Below are 24,596 nucleotides of genomic sequence, written 5' to 3'. Positions count from 1 at the left end.
GGAAGGACTCCAGATCATGCCTCTCCATACAGCGACCTATACCATGCATGGACGGAAAGCGCACGCGCAAGCGAGCAAGGAGGGAGTGCGTGCTTAAATGCGAAAAAACGGCAGAGAGGGTGAGAGTGCGCGCGTGCGAGCGAGCGAAAGAAAGAGAGAAGAAGATTAAGAAGAAGATGAGCTGAGGAAGAGTGTGCTAGAGTAAAAGATCATGCTGTAGAAAACGAGCTCGAACCCAACTCTCAGGACACTACTCAGTATCTGTGTTGCTGGCTGAAAACACAGCATGGTACGGCGTTGCTGTTTTTTCTGTTTTGTTTGTTTGTTTGTTATTCTTTATATTCTGCAATGAAAGTTGACCTTTGATGGTTACCTGCACACCAGACTAGTATTAGTTGAATTTTGAAGACTGGAATGCTGGTCAGACAGAGCCAGACCACTTTAAACCAACTTACAATTCATGCTGGTTGGAGCTTGTTTTCAGGAGGGCTGAGATGAAGATGGTTTACTCATGGTTCTGTGTGAAATGGCAGTTTTGTGGAGAAACTTGCTGACTTGTTGAGGTGATCAACTAAGGTCTTATGTTAGTCATGTGACACAACGATACTGAGTTATTTATTATTAGGCTCAAAGGCGTTGTCTGCCCGCTGAGTGCTCTAATTAATGCGTCTTCTAGTAGCTTGATTTCACTGGGAGTCGGAAGGAGCTAAAGCATCGCCCGAACAGGGACTTGAACCCTGGACCCTCAGATTAAAAGTCTGATGCTCTACCGACTGAGCTATCCGGGCTCTGCCAGTCGAGATGTTTTGGCCATCTGACGATTGCGATGTCTGATGAAAGCGGACATAGCCTCTGAAATGAAGGCTGCTGAGAGCTCTGACCAGACAGCTTGGACATCGGCAACTACAGACCTATCTCTCTTCTCTCTTTCCTCTCAAAGATTCTCGAACGTTCCGTCTACAACCAACTGTCTCTCTTTCTCACTCTGAACAATCTTCAGGACCCCCACCAGTCTGGCTTCAAAGCTGCACACTCTACTGAAACTGCTCTCATTGCAGTTACAGAGAAGCTCCATGCAGCTAAAGCTGCCAGACTGTCCTCGGTTCTGATCCTTCTTGACCTCTCCGCAGCTTTTGACACAGTGGACCACAAGATCCTCCTGTCTATCCTTGCCGGTCTTGGAATTACCGGCTCTGCATGGCAATGGTTCGCATCATACCTGCAGGGACGCTCATACCAGGTAACGTGGCAGGGCGACACGTCCGCTCCTTATAGTCTCTCCACTGGCGTTCCACAAGGCTCAGTCCTTGGTCCTCTTCTTTTCTCACTATACACCCACTCTCTTGGTAAAGTGATCTCCTCCCATGGATTCTCTTACCACTGCTACGCCGACGACACTCAACTCATGCTCTCTTTCCCACCGTCTGACACACAGGTCTCCACCCGTATCTCAGCATGCCTCGCCGACGTCTCGTCTTGGATGGCGGCTCACCACCTCAAACTCAACCCCAGCAAGACGGAGTTGCTGTACATCCCGGGAACTGCTGGACCAAGAAACGATCTTGCCATCACCTTCGAGAACTCACTGGTCACTCCCTCTACTGAAGCCCGAAGCCTTGGTGTAGTGATGGATGATCAGTTATCGTTCTCAAGTCATGTTGCAAACGTAACTCGGTCCTGCAGATTTCTTCTGTACAACATCCGGAGAATTCGACCCTTCCTCTCTAGAGAGGCCACCCAGGTGCTTGTTCAGTCTCTCGTCACTTCCAGACTTGACTACTGCAACTCTCTTCTGGCTGGTCTCCCTCTGCGCACCATCAGGCCCCTGCAACTCATCCAGAATGCAGCGGCACGGGTCGTCTTCAATGTCCCTAAATTCAGCCATGTCACTCCACTGCTGCGTTCTCTCCACTGGCTTCCTGTAGCTGCCCGCATCAGATTTAAAACCCTGACGCTGGCCTACAAAGCCAAGAACGGACCAGCCCCTCCGTATCTGATGGCAATGGTCAAAAGCCGATCCGCACCAAGAGCCCTTCGAGCTTCAAGTACGGCTCGGCTCGACCCACCATCCCTCAAAATCCGCGGAAGACAAGCGTCCAGGCTTTTTTCTGTCCTGGCACCAAAGTGGTGGAACGAGCTGCCCCTGGATGTCCGAACGGCCGAGTCGCTCGCTGTCTTCAAACGCAGACTGAAGACCCACCTCTTCAGAGAGTACTTGGACGAATAGTTCTATGGTTGCCTTATTGTATTGTGTTTAGTAATGTCTAAGCTTGGAGGTATCTTTTGTATTAGTCTATTCTAACTAGCTGAGGTTTTCTTGGGTAAATAGCAAAGCACTTTGTAAGTCGCTCTGGATAAGAGCGTCTGCTAAATGCCATAAATGTAAATGTAAATCATGCCTCTCCATACAGCGACCTATACCATGCATGGACGGAAAGCGCACGCGCAAGCGAGCAAGGAGGGAGTGCGTGCTTAAATGCGAAAAAACGGCAGAGAGGGTGAGAGTGCGCGCGTGCGAGCGAGCGAAAGAAAGAGAGAAGAAGATTAAGAAGAAGATGAGCTGAGGAAGAGTGTGCTAGAGTAAAAGATCATGCTGTAGAAAACGAGCTCGAGCCCAACTCTCAGGACACTACTCAGTATTTGTGTTGCTGGCTGAAAACACAGCATGGTACGGCGTTGCTGTTTTTTCTGTTTTGTTTGTTTGTTTGTTATTCTTTATATTCTGCAATGAAAGTTGACCTTTGATGGTTACCTGCACACCAGACTAGTATTAGTTGAATTTTGAAGACTGGAATGCTGGTCAGACAGAGCCAGACCACTTTAAACCAACTTACAATTCATGCTGGTTGGAGCTTGTTTTCAGGAGGGCTGAGATGAAGATGGTTTACTCATGGTTCTGTGTGAAATGGCAGTTTTGTGGAGACACTTGCTGACTTGTTGAGGTGATCAACTAAGGTCTTATGTTAGTCATGTGACACAACGATACTGAGTTATTTATTATTAGGCTAAAAGGCCTTGTCTGCCCGCTGGGTTCTCTAATTAATGCGTCTTCTAGTAGCTTGATTTCACTGGGAGACCGAAGGAGCTAAAGCATCGCCCGAACAGGGACTTGAACCATGGACCCTCAGATTAAAAGCCTGATGCTCTACCGACTGAGCTATCCGGGCTCTACCAATCGAGATGTTTTGGCCATCTGACGATTGCGATGTCTGATGAAAGCGGACATAGCCTCTGAAATGAAGGCTGCTGAGAGCTCTGACCAGACAAACACACACATACACAATAATGTGGGCGTCTAATGACCTCGTGGCGCAACGGTAGCGCGTCTGACTCCAGATCAGAAGGTTGCGTGTTCAAATCACGTCGGGGTCACGTCTTTATTTACAGTAAACCACGCTGTACCGTCAGTCCTTCTGCTGCTTATGTCAGACACAGAGGGTCATCTGTTTGTGGGCTTTATCTGTCTTTTTCTATTTTTATATCATTTCTTTATAGAAATTCTAACTAAATTAAGTCACAGAAATGAATGAATAAACGAGCTACATATCATTATTGCTGCTGCAATAACATATTAACATTTTTCAATCTCACTGTTCTTTATCTCGGGATGGATCACAAACATTTATAGACCCTCGCGCGTCTTTAGGGGGTCATTTTCTTACGGCTATCTGAAGTATGTTGGTAGGAAAAATCAGGTTTTCTGGAAGGACTCCAGATCATGCCTCTCCATACAGCGACCTATACCATGCATGGACGGAAAGCGCACGCGCCAGCGAGCAAGGAGGGAGTGCGTGCTTAAATGCGAAAAAACGGCAGAGAGGGTGAGAGTGCGCGCGTGCGAGCGAGCGAAAGAAAGAGAGATGAAAATTAAGAAGGAGATGAGCTGAGGAAGAGTGTGCTAGAGTAAAAGATCATGCTGTAGAAAACGAGCTCGAGCCCAACTCTCAGGACACTACTCAGTATCTGTGTTGCTGGCTGAAAACACAGCATGGTACGGCGTTGCTGTTTTTTCTGTTTTGTTTGTTATTCTTTATATTCTGCAATGAAAGTTGACCTTTGATGGTTACCTGCACACCAGACTAGTATTAGTTGAATTTTGAAGACTGGAATGCTGGTCAGACAGAGCCAGACCACTTTAAACCAACTTACAATTCATGCTGGTTGGAGCTTGTTTTCAGGAGGGCTGAGATGAAGATGGTTTACTCATGGTTCTGTGTGAAATGGCAGTTTTGTGGAGAAACTTGCTGACTTGTTGAGGTGATCAACTAAGGTCTTATGTTAGTCATGTGACACAACGATACTGAGTTATTTATTATTAGGCTCAAAGGCGTTGTCTGCCCGCTGAGTGCTCTAATTAATGCGTCTTCTAGTAGCTTGATTTCACTGGGAGTCGGAAGGAGCTAAAGCATCGCCCGAACAGGGACTTGAACCCTGGACCCTCAGATTAAAAGTCTGATGCTCTACCGACTGAGCTATCCGGGCTCTGCCAGTCGAGATGTTTTGGCCATCTGACGATTGCGATGTCTGATGAAAGCGGACATAGCCTCTGAAATGAAGGCTGCTGAGAGCTCTGACCAGACAAACACACACATACACAATAATGTGGACGACTAATGACCTCGTGGCGCAACGGTAGCGCGTCTGACTCCAGATCAGAAGGTTGCGTGTTCAAATCACGTCGGGGTCACGTCTTTGTTTACAGTAAACCACGCTGTACCGTCAGTCCTTCTGCTGCTTATGTCAGACACAGAGGGTCATCTGTTTGTGGGCTTTATCTGTCTTTTTCTATTTTTATATCATTTCTTTATAGAAATTCTAACTAAATTAAGTCACAGAAATGAATGAATAAACGAGCTACATATCATTATTGCAGCTGCAATAACATATTAACATTTTTCAATCTCACTGTTCTTTATCTCGGGATGGATCACAAACATTTATAGACCCTCACGCGTCTTTAGGGGGTCATTTTCTTACGGCTATCTGAAGTATGTTGGTAGGAAAAATCAGGTTTTCTGGAAGGACTCCAGATCATGCCTCTCCATACAGCGACCTATACCATGCATGGACGGAAAGCGCACGCGCCAGCGAGCAAGGAGGGAGTGCCTGCTTAAATGCGAAAAAACGGCAGAGAGGGTGAGAGTGCGCGCGTGCGAGCGAGCGAAAGAAAGAGAGATGAAAATTAAGAAGGAGATGAGCTGAGGAAGAGTGTGCTAGAGTAAAAGATCATGCTGTAGAAAACGAGCTCGAGCCCAACTCTCAGGACACTACTCAGTATCTGTGTTGCTGGCTGAAAACACAGCATGGTACGGCGTTGCTGTTTTTTCTGTTTTGTTTGTTTGTTTGTTATTCTTTATATTCTGCAATGAAAGTTGACCTTTGATGGTTACCTGCACACCAGACTAGTATTAGTTGAATTTTGAAGACTGGAATGCTGGTCAGACAGAGCCAGACCACTTTAAACCAACTTACAATTCATGCTGGTTGGAGCTTGTTTTCAGGAGGGCTGAGATGAAGATGGTTTACTCATGGTTCTGTGTGAAATGGCAGTTTTGTGGAGAAACTTGCTGACTTGTTGAGGTGATCAACTAAGGTCTTATGTTAGTCATGTGACACAACGATACTGAGTTATTTATTATTAGGCTCAAAGGCGTTGTCTGCCCGCTGAGTGCTCTAATTAATGCGTCTTCTAGTAGCTTGATTTCACTGGGAGTCGGAAGGAGCTAAAGCATCGCCCGAACAGGGACTTGAACCCTGGACCCTCAGATTAAAAGTCTGATGCTCTACCGACTGAGCTATCCGGGCTCTGCCAGTCGAGATGTTTTGGCCATCTGACGATTGCGATGTCTGATGAAAGCGGACATAGCCTCTGAAATGAAGGCTGCTGAGAGCTCTGACCAGACAAACACACACATACACAATAATGTGGACGACTAATGACCTCGTGGCGCAACGGTAGCGCGTCTGACTCCAGATCAGAAGGTTGCGTGTTCAAATCACGTCGGGGTCACGTCTTTGTTTACAGTAAACCACGCTGTACCGTCAGTCCTTCTGCTGCTTATGTCAGACACAGAGGGTCATCTGTTTGTGGGCTTTATCTGTCTTTTTCTATTTTTATATCATTTTTTTTATAGAAATTCTAACTAAATTAAGTCACAGAAATGAATGAATAAACGAGCTACATATCATTATTGCAGCTGCAATAACATATTAACATTTTTCAATCTCACTGTTCTTTATCTCGGGATGGATCACAAACATTTATAGACCCTCACGCGTCTTTAGGGGGTCATTTTCTTACGGCTATCTGAAGTATGTTGGTAGGAAAAATCAGGTTTTCTGGAAGGACTCCAGATCATGCCTCTCCATACAGCGACCTATACCATGCATGGACGGAAAGCGCACGCGCCAGCGAGCAAGGAGGGAGTGCGTGCTTAAATGCGAAAAAACGGCAGAGAGGGTGAGAGTGCGCGCGTGCGAGCGAGCGAAAGAAAGAGAGATGAAAATTAAGAAGGAGATGAGCTGAGGAAGAGTGTGCTAGAGTAAAAGATCATGCTGTAGAAAACGAGCTCGAGCCCAACTCTCAGGACACTACTCAGTATCTGTGTTGCTGGCTGAAAACACAGCATGGTACGGCGTTGCTGTTTTTTCTGTTTTGTTTGTTTGTTTGTTATTCTTTATATTCTGCAATGAAAGTTGACCTTTGATGGTTACCTGCACACCAGACTAGTATTAGTTGAATTTTGAAGACTGGAATGCTGGTCAGACAGAGCCAGACCACTTTAAACCAACTTACAATTCATGCTGGTTGGAGCTTGTTTTCAGGAGGGCTGAGATGAAGATGGTTTACTCATGGTTCTGTGTGAAATGGCAGTTTTGTGGAGAAACTTGCTGACTTGTTGAGGTGATCAACTAAGGTCTTATGTTAGTCATGTGACACAACGATACTGAGTTATTTATTATTAGGCTCAAAGGCGTTGTCTGCCCGCTGAGTGCTCTAATTAATGCGTCTTCTAGTAGCTTGATTTCACTGGGAGTCGGAAGGAGCTAAAGCATCGCCCGAACAGGGACTTGAACCCTGGACCCTCAGATTAAAAGTCTGATGCTCTACCGACTGAGCTATCCGGGCTCTGCCAGTCGAGATGTTTTGGCCATCTGACGATTGCGATGTCTGATGAAAGCGGACATAGCCTCTGAAATGAAGGCTGCTGAGAGCTCTGACCAGACAAACACACACATACACAATAATGTGGACGACTAATGACCTCGTGGCGCAACGGTAGCGCGTCTGACTCCAGGTCAGAAGGTTGCGTGTTCAAATCACGTCGGGGTCACGTCTTTGTTTACAGTAAACCACGCTGTACCGTCAGTCCTTCTGCTGCTTATGTCAGACACAGAGGGTCATCTGTTTGTGGGCTTTATCTGTCTTTTTCTATTTTTATATCATTTCTTTATAGAAATTCTAACTAAATTAAGTCACAGAAATGAATGAATAAACGAGCTACATATCATTATTGCAGCTGCAATAACATATTAACATTTTTCAATCTCACTGTTCTTTATCTCGGGATGGATCACAAACATTTATAGACCCTCACGCGTCTTTAGGGGGTCATTTTCTTACGGCTATCTGAAGTATGTTGGTAGGAAAAATCAGGTTTTCTGGAAGGACTCCAGATCATGCCTCTCCATACAGCGACCTATACCATGCATGGACGGAAAGCGCACGCGCCAGCGAGCAAGGAGGGAGTGCCTGCTTAAATGCGAAAAAACGGCAGAGAGGGTGAGAGTGCGCGCGTGCGAGCGAGCGAAAGAAAGAGAGATGAAAATTAAGAAGGAGATGAGCTGAGGAAGAGTGTGCTAGAGTAAAAGATCATGCTGTAGAAAACGAGCTCGAGCCCAACTCTCAGGACACTACTCAGTATCTGTGTTGCTGGCTGAAAACACAGCATGGTACGGCGTTGCTGTTTTTTCTGTTTTGTTTGTTTGTTTGTTATTCTTTATATTCTGCAATGAAAGTTGACCTTTGATGGTTACCTGCACACCAGACTAGTATTAGTTGAATTTTGAAGACTGGAATGCTGGTCAGACAGAGCCAGACCACTTTAAACCAACTTACAATTCATGCTGGTTGGAGCTTGTTTTCAGGAGGGCTGAGATGAAGATGGTTTACTCATGGTTCTGTGTGAAATGGCAGTTTTGTGGAGAAACTTGCTGACTTGTTGAGGTGATCAACTAAGGTCTTATGTTAGTCATGTGACACAACGATACTGAGTTATTTATTATTAGGCTCAAAGGCGTTGTCTGCCCGCTGAGTGCTCTAATTAATGCGTCTTCTAGTAGCTTGATTTCACTGGGAGTCGGAAGGAGCTAAAGCATCGCCCGAACAGGGACTTGAACCCTGGACCCTCAGATTAAAAGTCTGATGCTCTACCGACTGAGCTATCCGGGCTCTGCCAGTCGAGATGTTTTGGCCATCTGACGATTGCGATGTCTGATGAAAGCGGACATAGCCTCTGAAATGAAGGCTGCTGAGAGCTCTGACCAGACAAACACACACATACACAATAATGTGGACGACTAATGACCTCGTGGCGCAACGGTAGCGCGTCTGACTCCAGATCAGAAGGTTGCGTGTTCAAATCACGTCGGGGTCACGTCTTTGTTTACAGTAAACCACGCTGTACCGTCAGTCCTTCTGCTGCTTATGTCAGACACAGAGGGTCATCTGTTTGTGGGCTTTATCTGTCTTTTTCTATTTTTATATCATTTTTTTTATAGAAATTCTAACTAAATTAAGTCACAGAAATGAATGAATAAACGAGCTACATATCATTATTGCAGCTGCAATAACATATTAACATTTTTCAATCTCACTGTTCTTTATCTCGGGATGGATCACAAACATTTATAGACCCTCACGCGTCTTTAGGGGGTCATTTTCTTACGGCTATCTGAAGTATGTTGGTAGGAAAAATCAGGTTTTCTGGAAGGACTCCAGATCATGCCTCTCCATACAGCGACCTATACCATGCATGGACGGAAAGCGCACGCGCCAGCGAGCAAGGAGGGAGTGCGTGCTTAAATGCGAAAAAACGGCAGAGAGGGTGAGAGTGCGCGCGTGCGAGCGAGCGAAAGAAAGAGAGATGAAAATTAAGAAGGAGATGAGCTGAGGAAGAGTGTGCTAGAGTAAAAGATCATGCTGTAGAAAACGAGCTCGAGCCCAACTCTCAGGACACTACTCAGTATCTGTGTTGCTGGCTGAAAACACAGCATGGTACGGCGTTGCTGTTTTTTCTGTTTTGTTTGTTTGTTTGTTATTCTTTATATTCTGCAATGAAAGTTGACCTTTGATGGTTACCTGCACACCAGACTAGTATTAGTTGAATTTTGAAGACTGGAATGCTGGTCAGACAGAGCCAGACCACTTTAAACCAACTTACAATTCATGCTGGTTGGAGCTTGTTTTCAGGAGGGCTGAGATGAAGATGGTTTACTCATGGTTCTGTGTGAAATGGCAGTTTTGTGGAGAAACTTGCTGACTTGTTGAGGTGATCAACTAAGGTCTTATGTTAGTCATGTGACACAACGATACTGAGTTATTTATTATTAGGCTCAAAGGCGTTGTCTGCCCGCTGAGTGCTCTAATTAATGCGTCTTCTAGTAGCTTGATTTCACTGGGAGTCGGAAGGAGCTAAAGCATCGCCCGCACAGGGACTTGAACCCTGGACCCTCAGATTAAAAGTCTGATGCTCTACCGACTGAGCTATCCGGGCTCTGCCAGTCGAGATGTTTTGGCCATCTGACGATTGCGATGTCTGATGAAAGCGGACATAGCCTCTGAAATGAAGGCTGCTGAGAGCTCTGACCAGACAAACACACACATACACAATAATGTGGACGACTAATGACCTCGTGGCGCAACGGTAGCGCGTCTGACTCCAGATCAGAAGGTTGCGTGTTCAAATCACGTCGGGGTCACGTCTTTGTTTACAGTAAACCACGCTGTACCGTCAGTCCTTCTGCTGCTTATGTCAGACACAGAGGGTCATCTGTTTGTGGGCTTTATCTGTCTTTTTCTATGTTTATATCATTTCTTTATAGAAATTCTAACTAAATTAAGTCACAGAAATGAATGAATAGACGAGCTACATATCATTATTGCTGCTGCAATAACATATTAACATTTTTCAATCTCACTGTTCTTTATCTCGGGATGGATCACAAACATTTATAGACCCTCACACGTCTTTAGGGGGTCATTTTCTTACGGCTATCTGAAGTATGTTGGTAGGAAAAATCAGGTTTTCTGGAAGGACTCCAGATCATGCCTCTCCATACAGCGACCTATACCATGCATGGACGGAAAGCGCACGCGCCAGCGAGCAAGGAGGGAGTGCGTGCTTAAATGCGAAAAAACGGCAGAGAGGGTGAGAGTGCGCGCGTGCGAGCGAGCGAAAGAAAGAGAGATGAAAATTAAGAAGGAGATGAGCTGAGGAAGAGTGTGCTAGAGTAAAAGATCATGCTGTAGAAAACGAGCTCGAGCCCAACTCTCAGGACACTACTCAGTATCTGTGTTGCTGGCTGAAAACACAGCATGGTACGGCGTTGCTGTTTTTTCTGTTTTGTTTGTTTGTTTGTTATTCTTTATATTCTGCAATGAAAGTTGACCTTTGATGGTTACCTGCACACCAGACTAGTATTAGTTGAATTTTGAAGACTGGAATGCTGGTCAGACAGAGCCAGACCACTTTAAACCAACTTACAATTCATGCTGGTTGGAGCTTGTTTTCAGGAGGGCTGAGATGAAGATGGTTTACTCATGGTTCTGTGTGAAATGGCAGTTTTGTGGAGAAACTTGCTGACTTGTTGAGGTGATCAACTAAGGTCTTATGTTAGTCATGTGACACAACGATACTGAGTTATTTATTATTAGGCTCAAAGGCGTTGTCTGCCCGGTGAGTGCTCTAATTAATGCGTCTTCTAGTAGCTTGATTTCACTGGGAGTCGGAAGGAGCTAAAGCATCGCCCGAACAGGGACTTGAACCCTGGACCCTCAGATTAAAAGTCTGATGCTCTACCGACTGAGCTATCCGGGCTCTGCCAGTCGAGATGTTTTGGCCATCTGACGATTGCGATGTCTGATGAAAGCGGACATAGCCTCTGAAATGAAGGCTGCTGAGAGCTCTGACCAGACAAACACACACATACACAATAATGTGGGCGTCTAATGACCTCGTGGCGCAACGGTAGCGCGTCTGACTCCAGATCAGAAGGTTGCGTGTTCAAATCACGTCGGGGTCACGTCTTTATTTACAGTAAACCACGCTGTACCGTCAGTCCTTCTGCTGCTTATGTCAGACACAGAGGGTCATCTGTTTGTGGGCTTTATCTGTCTTTTTCTATTTTTATATCATTTCTTTATAGAAATTCTAACTAAATTAAGTCACAGAAATGAATGAATAAACGAGCTACATATCATTATTGCTGCTGCAATAACATATTAACATTTTTCAATCTCACTGTTCTTTATCTCGGGATGGATCACAAACATTTATAGACCCTCGCGCGTCTTTAGGGGGTCATTTTCTTACGGCTATCTGAAGTATGTTGGTAGGAAAAATCAGGTTTTCTGGAAGGACTCCAGATCATGCCTCTCCATACAGCGACCTATACCATGCATGGACGGAAAGCGCACGCGCCAGCGAGTAAGGAGGGAGTGCGTGCTTAAATGCGAAAAAACGGCAGAGAGGGTGAGAGTGCGCGCGTGCGAGCGAGCGAAAGAAAGAGAGAAGAAGATTAAGAAGAAGATGAGCTGAGGAAGAGTGTGCTAGAGTAAAAGATCATGCTGTAGAAAACGAGCTCGAACCCAACTCTCAGGACACTACTCAGTATCTGTGTTGCTGGCTGAAAACACAGCATGGTACGGCGTTGCTGTTTTTTCTGTTTTGTTTGTTTGTTTGTTATTCTTTATATTCTGCAATGAAAGTTGACCTTTGATGGTTACCTGCACACCAGACTAGTATTAGTTGAATTTTGAAGACTGGAATGCTGGTCAGACAGAGCCAGACCACTTTAAACCAACTTACAATTCATGCTGGTTGGAGCTTGTTTTCAGGAGGGCTGAGATGAAGATGGTTTACTCATGGTTCTGTGTGAAATGGCAGTTTTGTGGAGAAACTTGCTGACTTGTTGAGGTGATCAACTAAGGTCTTATGTTAGTCATGTGACACAACGATACTGAGTTATTTATTATTAGGCTAAAAGGCCTTGTCTGCCCGCTGGGTTCTCTAATTCATGCGTCTTCTAGTAGCTTGATTTCACTGGGAGACCGAAGGAGCTAAAGCATCGCCCAAACAGGGACTTGAACCCTGGACCCTCAGATTAAAAGTCTGATGCTCTACCGACTGAGCTATCCGGGCTCTGCCAGTCGAGATGTTTTGGCCATCTGACGATTGCGATGTCTGATGAAAGCGGACATAGCCTCTGAAATGAAGGCTGCTGAGAGCTCTGACCAGACAAACACACACATACACAATAATGTGGGCTTCTTATGACCTCGTGGCGCAACGGTAGCGCGTCTGACTCCAGATCAGAAGGTTGCGTGTTCAAATCACGTCGGGGTCATGTATTTATTTACAGTAAACCACGCTGTACCGTCAGTCCTTCTGCTGCTTATGTCAGACACAGAGGGTCATCTGTTTGTGGGCTTTATCTGTCTTTTTCTATTTTTATATCATTTCTTTATAGAAATTCTAACTAAATTAAGTCACAGAAATGAATGAATAAACGAGCTACATATCATTATTGCTGCTGCAATAACATATTAACATTTTTCAATCTCACTGTTCTTTATCTCGGGATGGATCACAAACATTTATAGACCCTCGCGCGTCTTTAGGGGGTCATTTTCTTACGGCTATCTGAAGTATGTTGGTAGGAAAAATCAGGTTTTCTGGAAGGACTCCAGATCATGCCTCTCCATACAGCGACCTATACCATGCATGGACGGAAAACGCACGCGCCAGCGAGCAAGGAGGGAGTGCGTGCTTAAATGCGAAAAAACGGCAGAGAGGGTGAGAGTGCGCGCGTGCGAGCGAGCGAAAGAAAGAGAGAAGAAGATTAAGAAGAAGATGAGCTGAGGAAGAGTGTGCTAGAGTAAAAGATCATGCTGTAGAAAACGAGCTCGAACCCAACTCTCAGGACACTACTCAGTATCTGTGTTGCTGGCTGAAAACACAGCATGGTACGGCGTTGCTGTTTTTTCTGTTTTGTTTGTTTGTTTGTTATTCTTTATATTCTGCAATGAAAGTTGACCTTTGATGGTTACCTGCACACCAGACTAGTATTAGTTGAATTTTGAAGACTGGAATGCTGGTCAGACAGAGCCAGACCACTTTAAACCAACTTACAATTCATGCTGGTTGGAGCTTGTTTTCAGGAGGGCTGAGATGAAGATGGTTTACTTATGGTTCTGTGTGAAATGGCAGTTTTGTGGAGAAACTTGCTGACTTGTTGAGGTGATCAACTAAGGTCTTATGTTAGTCATGTGACACAACGATACTGAGTTATTTATTATTAGGCTAAAAGGCCTTGTCTGCCCGCTGGGTTCTCTAATTCATGCGTCTTCTAGTAGCTTGATTTCACTGGGAGACCGAAGGAGCTAAAGCATCGCCCGAACAGGGACTTGAACCCTGGACCCTCAGATTAAAAGTCTGATGCTCTACCGACTGAGCTATCCGGGCTCTGCCAGTCGAGATGTTTTGGCCATCTGACGATTGCGATGTCTGATGAAAGCGGACATAGCCTCTGAAATGAAGGCTGCTGAGAGCTCTGACCAGACAAACACACACATACACAATAATGTGGGCGTCTAATGACCTCGTGGCGCAACGGTAGCGCGTCTGACTCCAGATCAGAAGGTTGCGTGTTCAAATCACGTCGGGGTCACGTCTTTATTTACAGTAAACCACGCTGTACCGTCAGTCCTTCTGCTGCTTATGTCAGACACAGAGGGTCATCTGTTTGTGGGCTTTTTCTGTCTTTTTCTATTTTTATATCATTTCTTTATAGAAATTCTAACTAAATTAAGTCACAGAAATGAATGAATAAACGAGCTACATATCATTATTGCTGCTGCAATAACATATTAACATTTTTCAATCTCACTGTTCTTTATCTCGGGATGGATCACAAACATTTATAGACCCTCGCGCGTCTTTAGGGGGTCATTTTCTTACGGCTATCTGAAGTATGTTGGTAGGAAAAATCAGGTTTTCTGGAAGGACTCCAGATCATGCCTCTCCATACAGCGACCTATACCATGCATGGACGGAAAGCGCACGCGCCAGCGAGTAAGGAGGGAGTGCGTGCTTAAATGCGAAAAAACGGCAGAGAGGGTGAGAGTGCGCGCGTGCGAGCGAGCGAAAGAAAGAGAGAAGAAGATTAAGAAGAAGATGAGCTGAGGAAGAGTGTGCTAGAGTAAAAGATCATGCTGTAGAAAACGAGCTCGAACCCAACTCTCAGGACACTACTCAGTATCTGTGTTGCTGGCTGAAAACACAGCATGGTACGGCGTTGCTGTTTTTTCTGTTTTGTTTGTTTGTTTGTTATTCTTTATATTCTGCAATGAAAGTTGACCTTTGATGGTTACCTGCACACCAGACTAGTATTAGTTGAATTTTGAAGACTGGAATGCTGGTCAGACAGAGCCAGACCACTTTAAACCAACTTACAATTCATGCTGGTTGGAGCTTGTTTTCAGGAGGGCTGAGATGAAGATGGTTTACTCATGGTTCTGTGTGAAATGGCAGTTTTGTGGAGAAACTTGCTGACTTGTTGAGGTGATCAACTAAGGTATAAGACCTTAGTGATCAACTAAGGTATAAGACCTTAGTTGATCACCTCAACAAGTCAGCAAGTTAGTCATGTGACCCAACGATACTGAGTTATTTATTATTAGGCTAAAAGGCCTTGTCTGCCCGCTGGGTTCTCTAATTCATGCGTCTTCTAGTAGCTTGATTTCACTGGGAGACCGAAGGAGCTAAAGCATCGCCCAAACAGGGACTTGAACCCTGGACCCTCAGATTAAAAGTCTGATGCTCTACCGACTGAGCTATCCGGGCTCTACCAATCGAGATGTTTTGGCCATCTGACGATTGCGATGTCTGATGAAAGCGGACATAGCCTCTGAAATGAAGGCTGCTGAGAGCTCTGACCAGACAAACACACACATACACAATAATGTGGGCCTTTTATGACCTCGTGGCGCAACGGTAGCGCGTCTGACTCCAGATCAGAAGGTTGCGTGTTCAAATCACGTCGGGGTCATGTCTTTATTTACAGTAAACCACGCTGTACCGTCAGTCCTTCTGCTGCTTATGTCAGACACAGAGGGTCATCTGTTTGTGGGCTTTATCTGTCTTTTTCTATTTTTATATCATTTCTTTATAGAAATTCTAACTAAATTAAGTCACAGAAATGAATGAATAAACGAGCTACATATCATTATTGCTGCTGCAATAACATATTAACATTTTTCAATCTCACTGTTCTTTATCTCGGGATGGATCACAAACATTTATAGACCCTCGCGCGTCTTTAGGGGGTCATTTTCTTACGGCTATCTGAAGTATGTTGGTAGGAAAAATCAGGTTTTCTGGAAGGACTCCAGATCATGCCTCTCCATACAGCGACCTATACCATGCATGGACGGAAAGCGCACGCGCCAGCGAGCAAGGAGGGAGTGCGTGCTTAAATGCGAATAAACGGCAGAGAGGGTGAGAGTGCGCGCGTGCGAGCGAGCGAAAGAAAGAGAGAAGAAGATTAAGAAGAAGATGAGCTGAGGAAGAGTGTGCTAGAGTAAAAGATCATGCTGTAGAAAACGAGCTCGAACCCAACTCTCAGGACACTACTCAGTATCTGTGTTGCTGGCTTAAAACACAGCATGGTACGGCGTTGCTGTTTTTTCTGTTTTGTTTGTTTGTTTGTTATTCTTTATATTCTGCAATGAAAGTTGACCTTTGATGGTTACCTGCACACCAGACTAGTATTAGTTGAATTTTGAAGACTGGAATGCTGGTCAGACAGAGCCAGACCACTTTAAACCAACTTACAATTCATGCTGGTTGGAGCTTGTTTTCAGGAGGGCTGAGATGAAGATGGTTTACTTATGGTTCTGTGTGAAATGGCAGTTTTGTGGAGAAACTTGCTGACTTGTTGAGGTGATCAACTAAGGTCTTATGTTAGTCATGTGACACAACGATACTGAGTTATTTATTATTAGGCTCAAAGGCGTTGTCTGCCCGCTGAGTGCTCTAATTAATGCGTCTTCTAGTAGCTTGATTTCACTGGGAGTCGGAAGGAGCTAAAGCATCGCCCGAACAGGGACTTGAACCCTGGACCCTCAGATTAAAAGTCTGATGCTCTACCGACTGAGCTATCCGGTCTCTGCCAGTCGCGATGTTTTGGCCATCTGACGATTGCGATGTCTGATGAAAGCGGACATAGCCTCTGAAATGAAGGCTGCTGAGAGCTCTGACCAGACAAACACACACATACACAATAATGTGGGCGTCTAATGACCTCGTGGCGCAACGGTAGCGCGTCTGACTCCAGATCAGAAGGTTGCGTGTTCAAATCACGTCGGGGTCACGTCTTTATTTACAGTAAACCACGCTGTACCGTCAGTCCTTCTGCTGCTTATGTCAGACACAGAGGGTCATCTGTTTGTGGGCTTTATCTGTCTTTTTCTATTTTTATATCATTTCTTTATAGAAATTCTAACTAAATTAAGTCACAGAAATGAATGAATAAACGAGCTACATATCATTATTGCTGCTGCAATAACATATTAACATTTTTCAATCTCACTGTTCTTTATCTCGGGATGGATCACAAACATTTATAGACCCTCGCGCGTCTTTAGGGGGTCATTTTCTTACGGCTATCTGAAGTATGTTGGTAGGAAAAATCAGGTTTTCTGGAAGGACTCCAGATCATGCCTCTCCATACAGCGACCTATACCATGCATGGACGGAAAGCGCACGCGCCAGCGAGTAAGGAGGGAGTGCGTGCTTAAATGCGAAAAAACGGCAGAGAGGGTGAGAGTGCGCGCGTGCGAGCGAGCGAAAGAAAGAGAGAAGAAGATTAAGAAGAAGATGAGCTGAGGAAGAGTGTGCTAGAGTAAAAGATCATGCTGTAAAAAACGAGCTCGAACCCAACTCTCAGGACACTACTCAGTATCTGTGTTGCTGGCTGAAAACACAGCATGGTACGGCGTTGCTGTTTTTTCTGTTTTGTTTGTTTGTTTGTTATTCTTTATATTCTGCAATGAAAGTTGACCTTTGATGGTTACCTGCACACCAGACTAGTATTAGTTGAATTTTGAAGACTGGAATGCTGGTCAGACAGAGCCAGACCACTTTAAACCAACTTACAATTCATGCTGGTTGGAGCTTGTTTTCAGGAGGGCTGAGATGAAGATGGTTTACTCATGGTTCTGTGTGAAATGGCAGTTTTGTGGAGAAACTTGCTGACTTGTTGAGGTGATCAACTAAGGTCTTATGTTAGTCATGTGACACAACGATACTGAGTTATTTATTATTAGGCTAAAAGGCCTTGTCTGCCCGCTGGGTTCTCTAATTCATGCGTCTTCTAGTAGCTTGATTTCACTGGGAGACCGAAGGAGCTAAAGCATCGCCCAAACAGGGACTTGAACCCTGGACCCTCAGATTAAAAGTCTGATGCTCTACCGACTGAGCTATCCGGGCTCTACCAATCGAGATGTTTTGGCCATCTGACGATTGCGATGTCTGATGAAAGCGGACATAGCCTCTGAAATGAAGGCTGCTGAGAGCTCTGACCAGACAAACACACACATACACAATAATGTGGGCCTTTTATGACCTCGTGGCGCAACGGTAGCGCGTCTGACTCCAGATCAGAAGGTTGCGTGTTCAAATCACGTCGGGGTCATGTCTTTATTTACAGTAAACCACGCTGTACCGTCAGTCCTTCTGCTGCTTATGTCAGACACAGAGGGTCATCTGTTTGTGGGCTTTATCTGTCTTTTTCTATTTTTATATCATTTCTTTATAGAAATTCTAACTAAATTAAGTCACAGAAATGAATGAATAAACGAGCTACATATCATTATTGCTGCTGCAATAACATATTAACATTTTTCAATCTCACTGTTCTTTATCTCGGGATGGATCACAAACATTTATAGACCCTCGCGCGTCTTTAGGGGGTCATTTTCTTACGGCTATCTGAAGTATGTTGGTAGGAAAAATCAGGTTTTCTGGAAGGACTCCAGATCATGCCTCTCCATACAGCGACCTATACCATGCATGGACGGAAAGCGCACGCGCCAGCGAGCAAGGAGGGAGTGCGTGCTTAAATGCGAAAAAACGGCAGAGAGGGTGAGAGTGCGCGCGTGCGAGCGAGCGAAAGAAAGAGAGAAGAAGATTAAGAAGAAGATGAGCTGAGGAAGAGTGTGCTAGAGTAAAAGATCATGCTGTAGAAAACGAGCTCGAACCCAACTCTCAGGACACTACTCAGTATCTGTGTTGCTGGCTTAAAACACAGCATGGTACGGCGTTGCTGTTTTTTCTGTTTTGTTTGTTTGTTTGTTATTCTTTATATTCTGCAATGAAAGTTGACCTTTGATGGTTACCTGCACACCAGACTAGTATTAGTTGAATTTTGAAGACTGGAATGCTGGTCAGACAGAGCCAGACCACTTTAAACCAACTTACAATTCATGCTGGTTGGAGCTTGTTTTCAGGAGGGCTGAGATGAAGATGGTTTACTCATGGTTCTGTGTGAAATGGCAGTTTTGTGGAGAAACTTGCTGACTTGTTGAGGTGATCAACTAAGGTCTTATGTTAGTCATGTGACACAACGATACTGAGTTATTTATTATTAGGCTAAAAGGCATTGTTTGCCCGCTGAGTGCTCTAATTAATGCGTCTTCTAGTAGCTTGATTTCACTGGGAGTCGGAAGGAGCTAAAGCATCGCCCAAACAGGGACTTGAACCCTGGACCCTCAGATTAAAAGTCTGATGCTCTACCGACTGAGCTATCCGGGCTCTACCAATCGAGATGTTTTGGCCATCTGACGATTGCGATGTCTGATGAAAGCGGACATAGCCTCTGAAATGAAGGCTGCTGAGAGCTCTGACCAGACAAACACACACATACACAATAATGTGGGCGTCTTATGACCTCGTGGCGCAACGGTAGCGCGTCTGACTCCAGATCAGAAGGTTGCGTGTTCAAATCACGTCGGGGTCATGTCTTTATTTACAGTAAACCACGCTGTACCGTCAGTCCTTCTGCTGCTTATGTCAGACACAGAGGGTCATCTGTTTGTGGGCTTTATCTGTCTTTTTCTATTTTTATATCATTTCTTTATAGAAATTCTAACTAAATTAAGTCACAGAAATGAATGAATAAACGAGCTACATATCATTATTGCTGCTGCAATAACATATTAACATTTTTCAATCTCACTGTTCTTTATCTCGGGATGGATCACAAACATTTATAGACCCTCGCGCGTCTTTAGGGGGTCATTTTCTTACGGCTATCTGAAGTATGTTGGTAGGAAAAATCAGGTTTTCTGGAAGGACTCCAGATCATGCCTCTCCATACAGCGACCTATACCATGCATGGACGGAAAGCGCACGCGCCAGCGAGCAAGGAGGGAGTGCGTGCTTAAATGCGAAAAAACGGCAGAGAGGGTGAGAGTGCGCGCGTGCGAGCGAGCGAAAGAAAGAGAGAAGAAGATTAAGAAGAAGATGAGCTGAGGAAGAGTGTGCTAGAGTAAAAGATCATGCTGTAGAAAACGAGCTCGAACCCAACTCTCAGGACACTACTCAGTATCTGTGTTGCTGGCTGAAAACACAGCATGGTACGGCGTTGCTGTTTTTTCTGTTTTGTTTGTTTGTTTGTTATTCTTTATATTCTGCAATGAAAGTTGACCTTTGATGGTTACCTGCACACCAGACTAGTATTAGTTGAATTTTGAAGACTGGAATGCTGGTCAGACAGAGCCAGACCACTTTAAACCAACTTACAATTCATGCTGGTTGGAGCTTGTTTTCAGGAGGGCTGAGATGAAGATGGTTTACTTATGGTTCTGTGTGAAATGGCAGTTTTGTGGAGAAACTTGCTGACTTGTTGAGGTGATCAACTAAGGTCTTATGTTAGTCATGTGACACAACGATACTGAGTTATTTATTATTAGGCTAAAAGGCATTGTTTGCCCGCTGAGTGCTCTAATTAATGCGTCTTCTAGTAGCTTGATTTCACTGGGAGTCGGAAGGAGCTAAAGCATCGCCCGAACAGGGACTTGAACCCTGGACCCTCAGATTAAAAGTCTGATGCTCTACCGACTGAGCTATCCGGGCTCTGCCAGTCGAGATGTTTTGGCCATCTGACGATTGCGATGTCTGATGAAAGCGGACATAGCCTCTGAAATGAAGGCTGCTGAGAGCTCTGACCAGACAAACACACACATACACAATAATGTGGACGATTAATGACCTCGTGGCGCAAAGGTAGCGCGTCTGACTCCAGATCAGAAGGTTGCGTGTTCAAATCACGTCGGGGTCATGTCTTTATTTACAGTAAACCACGCTGTACCGTCAGTCCTTCTGCTGCTTATGTCAGACACAGAGGGTCATCTGTTTGTGGGCTTTATCTGTCTTTTTCTATTTTTATATCATTTCTTTATAGAAATTCTAACTAAATTAAGTCACAGAAATGAATGAATAAACGAGCTACATATCATTATTGCTGCTGCAATAACATATTAACATTTTTCAATCTCACTGTTCTTTATCTCGGGATGGATCACAAACATTTATAGACCCTCGCGCGTCTTTAGGGGGTCATTTTCTTACGGCTATCTGAAGTATGTTGGTAGGAAAAATCAGGTTTTCTGGAAGGACTCCAGATCATGCCTCTCCATACAGCGACCTATACCATGCATGGACGGAAAGCGCACGCGCCAGCGAGCAAGGAGGGAGTGCGTGCTTAAATGCGAAAAAACGGCAGAGAGGGTGAGAGTGCGCGCGTGCGAGCGAGCGAAAGAAAGAGAGAAGAAGATTAAGAAGAAGATGAGCTGAGGAAGAGTGTGCTAGAGTAAAAGATCATGCTGTAGAAAACGAGCTCGAACCCAACTCTCAGGACACTACTCAGTATCTGTGTTGCTGGCTTAAAACACAGCATGGTACGGCGTTGCTGTTTTTTCTGTTTTGTTTGTTTGTTTGTTATTCTTTATATTCTGCAATGAAAGTTGACCTTTGATGGTTACCTGCACACCAGACTAGTATTAGTTGAATTTTGAAGACTGGAATGCTGGTCAGACAGAGCCAGACCACTTTAAACCAACTTACAATTCATGCTGGTTGGAGCTTGTTTTCAGGAGGGCTGAGATGAAGATGGTTTACTTATGGTTCTGTGTGAAATGGCAGTTTTGTGGAGAAACTTGCTGACTTGTTGAGGTGATCAACTAAGGTCTTATGTTAGTCATGTGACACAACGATACTGAGTTATTTATTATTAGGCTAAAAGGCATTGTTTGCCCGCTGAGTGCTCTAATTAATGCGTCTTCTAGTAGCTTGATTTCACTGGGAGTCGGAAGGAGCTAAAGCATCGCCCGAACAGGGACTTGAACCCTGGACCCTCAGATTAAAAGTCTGATGCTCTACCGACTGAGCTATCCGGGCTCTGCCAGTCGAGATGTTTTGGCCATCTGACGATTGCGATGTCTGATGAAAGCGGACATAGCCTCTGAAATGAAGGCTGCTGAGAGCTCTGACCAGACAAACACACACATACACAATAATGTGGACGATTAATGACCTCGTGGCGCAAAGGTAGCGCGTCTGACTCCAGATCAGAAGGTTGCGTGTTCAAATCACGTCGGGGTCACGTCTTTGTTTACAGTAAACCACGCTGTACCGTCAGTCCTTCTGCTGCTTATGTCAGACACAGAGGGTCATCTGTTTGTGGGCTTTATCTGTCTTTTTCTATTTTTATATCATTTTTTTATAGAAATTCTAACTAAATTAAGTCACAGAAATGAATGAATAAACGAGCTACATATCATTATTGCAGCTGCAATAACATATTAACATTTTTCAATCTCACTGTTCTTTATCTCGGGATGGATCACAAACATTTATAGACCCTCACGCGTCTTTAGGGGGTCATTTTCTTACGGCTATCTGAAGTATGTTGGTAGGAAAAATCAGGTTTTCTGGAAGGACTCCAGATCATGCCTCTCCATACAGCGACCTATACCATGCATGGACGGAAAGCGCACGCGCCAGCGAGCAAGGAGGGAGTGCGTGCTTAAATGCGAAAAAACGGCAGAGAGGGTGAGAGTGCGCGCGTGCGAGCGAGCGAAAGAAAGAGAGAAGAAGATTAAGAAGAAGATGAGCTGAGGAAGAGTGTGCTAGAGTAAAAGATCATGCTGTAGAAAACGAGCTCGAGCCCAACTCTCAGGACACTACTCAGTATTTGTGTTGCTGGCTGAAAACACAGCATGGTACGGCGTTGCTGTTTTTTCTGTTTTGTTTGTTTGTTTGTTATTCTTTATATTCTGCAATGAAAGTTGACCTTTGATGGTTACCTGCACACCAGACTAGTATTAGTTGAATTTTGAAGACTGGAATGCTGGTCAGACAGAGCCAGACCACTTTAAACCAACTTACAATTCATGCTGGTTGGAGCTTGTTTTCAGGAGGGCTGAGATGAAGATGGTTTACTCATGGTTCTGTGTGAAATGGCAGTTTTGTGGAGAAACTTGCTGACTTGTTGAGGTGATCAACTAAGGTCTTATGTTAGTCATGTGACACAACGATACTGAGTTATTTATTATTAGGCTAAAAGGCCTTGTCTGCCCGCTGGGTTCTCTAATTCATGCGTCTTCTAGTAGCTTGATTTCACTGGGAGACCGAAGGAGCTAAAGCATCGCCCGAACAGGGACTTGAACCCTGGACCCTCAGATTAAAAGTCTGATGCTCTACCGACTGAGCTATCCGGGCTCTACCAATCGTGATGTTTTGGCCATCTGACGATTGCGATGTCTGATGAAAGCGGACATAGCCTCTGAAATGAAGGCTGCTGAGAGCTCTGACCAGACAAACACACACATACACAATAATGTGGGCATCTAATGACCTCGTGGCGCAACGGTATCGCGTCTGACTCCAGATCAGAAGGTTGCGTGTTCAAATCACGTCGGGATCACGTCTTTATTTACAGTCAACCACGCTGTACCGTCAGTCCTTCTGCTGCTTATGTCAGACACAGAGGGTCATCTGTTTGTGGGCTTTATCTGTCTTTTTCTATTTTTATATCATTTCTTTATAGAAATTCTAACTAAATTAAGTCACAGAAATGAATGAATAAACGAGCTACATATCATTATTGCTGCTGCAATAACATATTAACATTTTTCAATCTCACTGTTCTTTATCTCGGGATGGATCACAAACATTTATAGACCCTCGCGCGTCTTTAGGGGGTCATTTTCTTACGGCTATCTGAAGTATGTTGGTAGGAAAAATCAGGTTTTCTGGAAGGACTCCAGATCATGCCTCTCCATACAGCGACCTATACCATGCATGGACGGAAAGCGCACGCGCCAGCGAGTAAGGAGGGAGTGCGTGCTTAAATGCGAAAAAACGGCAGAGAGGGTGAGAGTGCGCGCGTGCGAGCGAGCGAAAGAAAGAGAGAAGAAGATTAAGAAGAAGATGAGCTGAGGAAGAGTGTGCTAGAGTAAAAGATCATGCTGTAAAAAACGAGCTCGAACCCAACTCTCAGGACACTACTCAGTATCTGTGTTGCTGGCTGAAAACACAGCATGGTACGGCGTTGCTGTTTTTTCTGTTTTGTTTGTTTGTTTGTTATTCTTTATATTCTGCAATGAAAGTTGACCTTTGATGGTTACCTGCACACCAGACTAGTATTAGTTGAATTTTGAAGACTGGAATGCTGGTCAGACAGAGCCAGACCACTTTAAACCAACTTACAATTCATGCTGGTTGGAGCTTGTTTTCAGGAGGGCTGAGATGAAGATGGTTTACTCATGGTTCTGTGTGAAATGGCAGTTTTGTGGAGAAACTTGCTGACTTGTTGAGGTGATCAACTAAGGTCTTATGTTAGTCATGTGACACAACGATACTGAGTTATTTATTATTAGGCTAAAAGGCCTTGTCTGCCCGCTGGGTTCTCTAATTCATGCGTCTTCTAGTAGCTTGATTTCACTGGGAGACCGAAGGAGCTAAAGCATCGCCCGAACAGGGACTTGAACCCTGGACCCTCAGATTAAAAGTCTGATGTTCTACCGACTGAGCTATCCGGGCTCTACCAATCGAGATGTTTTGGCCATCTGACGATTGCGATGTCTGATGAAAGCGGACATAGCCTCTGAAATGAAGGCTGCTGAGAGCTCTGACCAGACAAACAAACACATACACAGTAATGTGGGCGTCTAATGACCTCGTGGCACAACGGTAGCGCGTCTGACTCCAGATCAGAAGGTTGCGTGTTCAAATCACGTCGGGGTCACGTCT

General features: G+C 44.7%; 1 protein-coding gene and 35 non-coding genes across 36 annotated transcripts in view; 18 read left to right on the top strand and 18 right to left on the bottom strand.

The window, feature by feature from the left end:
- The window catches only part of LOC140557823 (uncharacterized), a 71,498-nt gene extending 67,153 nt beyond the window's left edge, over positions 1 to 4,345 (top strand). Inside the window, exons 2-4 of the mRNA XM_072682616.1 lie at positions 1,001 to 1,240; positions 1,436 to 2,045; positions 4,320 to 4,345. Of these exons, the coding sequence (XP_072538717.1) occupies positions 1,001 to 1,240; positions 1,436 to 2,045; positions 4,320 to 4,345 (876 nt within the window). The remainder of the gene's footprint in view (positions 1 to 1,000; positions 1,241 to 1,435; positions 2,046 to 4,319) is intronic.
- On the bottom strand, positions 716 to 788 carry trnak-uuu (transfer RNA lysine (anticodon UUU)). The gene has a single exon. It is a non-coding gene; the product is annotated as a tRNA-Lys (tRNA).
- On the bottom strand, positions 3,095 to 3,167 carry trnak-uuu (transfer RNA lysine (anticodon UUU)). Its single transcript has one exon. It is a non-coding gene; the product is annotated as a tRNA-Lys (tRNA).
- Positions 3,301 to 3,372, top strand: trnaw-cca (transfer RNA tryptophan (anticodon CCA)). Its single transcript has one exon. It is a non-coding gene; the product is annotated as a tRNA-Trp (tRNA).
- A 64-nt stretch (positions 4,346 to 4,409) lies between the features above and the next one.
- trnak-uuu (transfer RNA lysine (anticodon UUU)) lies at positions 4,410 to 4,482 on the bottom strand. The gene has a single exon. It is a non-coding gene; the product is annotated as a tRNA-Lys (tRNA).
- A 133-nt stretch (positions 4,483 to 4,615) lies between these two features.
- trnaw-cca (transfer RNA tryptophan (anticodon CCA)) lies at positions 4,616 to 4,687 on the top strand. The gene has a single exon. It is a non-coding gene; the product is annotated as a tRNA-Trp (tRNA).
- A 1,045-nt stretch (positions 4,688 to 5,732) lies between these two features.
- Positions 5,733 to 5,805, bottom strand: trnak-uuu (transfer RNA lysine (anticodon UUU)). Its single transcript has one exon. It is a non-coding gene; the product is annotated as a tRNA-Lys (tRNA).
- A 133-nt stretch (positions 5,806 to 5,938) lies between these two features.
- trnaw-cca (transfer RNA tryptophan (anticodon CCA)) lies at positions 5,939 to 6,010 on the top strand. The gene has a single exon. It is a non-coding gene; the product is annotated as a tRNA-Trp (tRNA).
- Positions 6,011 to 7,056: 1,046 nt separating this feature from the next.
- On the bottom strand, positions 7,057 to 7,129 carry trnak-uuu (transfer RNA lysine (anticodon UUU)). The gene has a single exon. It is a non-coding gene; the product is annotated as a tRNA-Lys (tRNA).
- A 133-nt stretch (positions 7,130 to 7,262) lies between these two features.
- Positions 7,263 to 7,334, top strand: trnaw-cca (transfer RNA tryptophan (anticodon CCA)). The gene has a single exon. It is a non-coding gene; the product is annotated as a tRNA-Trp (tRNA).
- A 1,045-nt stretch (positions 7,335 to 8,379) lies between these two features.
- Positions 8,380 to 8,452, bottom strand: trnak-uuu (transfer RNA lysine (anticodon UUU)). Its single transcript has one exon. It is a non-coding gene; the product is annotated as a tRNA-Lys (tRNA).
- A 133-nt stretch (positions 8,453 to 8,585) lies between these two features.
- On the top strand, positions 8,586 to 8,657 carry trnaw-cca (transfer RNA tryptophan (anticodon CCA)). The gene has a single exon. It is a non-coding gene; the product is annotated as a tRNA-Trp (tRNA).
- A 1,046-nt stretch (positions 8,658 to 9,703) lies between these two features.
- On the bottom strand, positions 9,704 to 9,776 carry trnak-uuu (transfer RNA lysine (anticodon UUU)). The gene has a single exon. It is a non-coding gene; the product is annotated as a tRNA-Lys (tRNA).
- Positions 9,777 to 9,909: 133 nt separating this feature from the next.
- Positions 9,910 to 9,981, top strand: trnaw-cca (transfer RNA tryptophan (anticodon CCA)). Its single transcript has one exon. It is a non-coding gene; the product is annotated as a tRNA-Trp (tRNA).
- A 1,045-nt stretch (positions 9,982 to 11,026) lies between these two features.
- Positions 11,027 to 11,099, bottom strand: trnak-uuu (transfer RNA lysine (anticodon UUU)). Its single transcript has one exon. It is a non-coding gene; the product is annotated as a tRNA-Lys (tRNA).
- A 133-nt stretch (positions 11,100 to 11,232) lies between these two features.
- trnaw-cca (transfer RNA tryptophan (anticodon CCA)) lies at positions 11,233 to 11,304 on the top strand. The gene has a single exon. It is a non-coding gene; the product is annotated as a tRNA-Trp (tRNA).
- A 1,045-nt stretch (positions 11,305 to 12,349) lies between these two features.
- trnak-uuu (transfer RNA lysine (anticodon UUU)) lies at positions 12,350 to 12,422 on the bottom strand. The gene has a single exon. It is a non-coding gene; the product is annotated as a tRNA-Lys (tRNA).
- Positions 12,423 to 12,555: 133 nt separating this feature from the next.
- trnaw-cca (transfer RNA tryptophan (anticodon CCA)) lies at positions 12,556 to 12,627 on the top strand. Its single transcript has one exon. It is a non-coding gene; the product is annotated as a tRNA-Trp (tRNA).
- A 1,045-nt stretch (positions 12,628 to 13,672) lies between these two features.
- On the bottom strand, positions 13,673 to 13,745 carry trnak-uuu (transfer RNA lysine (anticodon UUU)). The gene has a single exon. It is a non-coding gene; the product is annotated as a tRNA-Lys (tRNA).
- A 133-nt stretch (positions 13,746 to 13,878) lies between these two features.
- On the top strand, positions 13,879 to 13,950 carry trnaw-cca (transfer RNA tryptophan (anticodon CCA)). Its single transcript has one exon. It is a non-coding gene; the product is annotated as a tRNA-Trp (tRNA).
- A 1,102-nt stretch (positions 13,951 to 15,052) lies between these two features.
- On the bottom strand, positions 15,053 to 15,125 carry trnak-uuu (transfer RNA lysine (anticodon UUU)). Its single transcript has one exon. It is a non-coding gene; the product is annotated as a tRNA-Lys (tRNA).
- A 133-nt stretch (positions 15,126 to 15,258) lies between these two features.
- On the top strand, positions 15,259 to 15,330 carry trnaw-cca (transfer RNA tryptophan (anticodon CCA)). The gene has a single exon. It is a non-coding gene; the product is annotated as a tRNA-Trp (tRNA).
- Positions 15,331 to 16,375: 1,045 nt separating this feature from the next.
- trnak-uuu (transfer RNA lysine (anticodon UUU)) lies at positions 16,376 to 16,448 on the bottom strand. Its single transcript has one exon. It is a non-coding gene; the product is annotated as a tRNA-Lys (tRNA).
- Positions 16,449 to 16,581: 133 nt separating this feature from the next.
- trnaw-cca (transfer RNA tryptophan (anticodon CCA)) lies at positions 16,582 to 16,653 on the top strand. The gene has a single exon. It is a non-coding gene; the product is annotated as a tRNA-Trp (tRNA).
- Positions 16,654 to 17,698: 1,045 nt separating this feature from the next.
- On the bottom strand, positions 17,699 to 17,771 carry trnak-uuu (transfer RNA lysine (anticodon UUU)). The gene has a single exon. It is a non-coding gene; the product is annotated as a tRNA-Lys (tRNA).
- Positions 17,772 to 17,904: 133 nt separating this feature from the next.
- On the top strand, positions 17,905 to 17,976 carry trnaw-cca (transfer RNA tryptophan (anticodon CCA)). Its single transcript has one exon. It is a non-coding gene; the product is annotated as a tRNA-Trp (tRNA).
- Positions 17,977 to 19,021: 1,045 nt separating this feature from the next.
- On the bottom strand, positions 19,022 to 19,094 carry trnak-uuu (transfer RNA lysine (anticodon UUU)). The gene has a single exon. It is a non-coding gene; the product is annotated as a tRNA-Lys (tRNA).
- Positions 19,095 to 19,227: 133 nt separating this feature from the next.
- On the top strand, positions 19,228 to 19,299 carry trnaw-cca (transfer RNA tryptophan (anticodon CCA)). Its single transcript has one exon. It is a non-coding gene; the product is annotated as a tRNA-Trp (tRNA).
- A 1,045-nt stretch (positions 19,300 to 20,344) lies between these two features.
- trnak-uuu (transfer RNA lysine (anticodon UUU)) lies at positions 20,345 to 20,417 on the bottom strand. The gene has a single exon. It is a non-coding gene; the product is annotated as a tRNA-Lys (tRNA).
- Positions 20,418 to 20,550: 133 nt separating this feature from the next.
- Positions 20,551 to 20,622, top strand: trnaw-cca (transfer RNA tryptophan (anticodon CCA)). The gene has a single exon. It is a non-coding gene; the product is annotated as a tRNA-Trp (tRNA).
- A 1,045-nt stretch (positions 20,623 to 21,667) lies between these two features.
- On the bottom strand, positions 21,668 to 21,740 carry trnak-uuu (transfer RNA lysine (anticodon UUU)). The gene has a single exon. It is a non-coding gene; the product is annotated as a tRNA-Lys (tRNA).
- A 133-nt stretch (positions 21,741 to 21,873) lies between these two features.
- Positions 21,874 to 21,945, top strand: trnaw-cca (transfer RNA tryptophan (anticodon CCA)). The gene has a single exon. It is a non-coding gene; the product is annotated as a tRNA-Trp (tRNA).
- A 1,045-nt stretch (positions 21,946 to 22,990) lies between these two features.
- Positions 22,991 to 23,063, bottom strand: trnak-uuu (transfer RNA lysine (anticodon UUU)). Its single transcript has one exon. It is a non-coding gene; the product is annotated as a tRNA-Lys (tRNA).
- Positions 23,064 to 23,196: 133 nt separating this feature from the next.
- Positions 23,197 to 23,268, top strand: trnaw-cca (transfer RNA tryptophan (anticodon CCA)). The gene has a single exon. It is a non-coding gene; the product is annotated as a tRNA-Trp (tRNA).
- A 1,045-nt stretch (positions 23,269 to 24,313) lies between these two features.
- On the bottom strand, positions 24,314 to 24,386 carry trnak-uuu (transfer RNA lysine (anticodon UUU)). Its single transcript has one exon. It is a non-coding gene; the product is annotated as a tRNA-Lys (tRNA).
- A 133-nt stretch (positions 24,387 to 24,519) lies between these two features.
- On the top strand, positions 24,520 to 24,591 carry trnaw-cca (transfer RNA tryptophan (anticodon CCA)). Its single transcript has one exon. It is a non-coding gene; the product is annotated as a tRNA-Trp (tRNA).
- The last annotated feature ends 5 nt before the right edge of the window (positions 24,592 to 24,596 follow it).

The sequence above is a fragment of the Salminus brasiliensis genome, chromosome 6 (assembly GCF_030463535.1).
Source record: "Salminus brasiliensis chromosome 6, fSalBra1.hap2, whole genome shotgun sequence".
NCBI lineage: Eukaryota > Metazoa > Chordata > Actinopteri > Characiformes > Bryconidae > Salminus > Salminus brasiliensis.
Note: the sequence above shows the minus strand (reverse complement) of the source record. Positions and strands in the feature narration are given on the sequence as shown.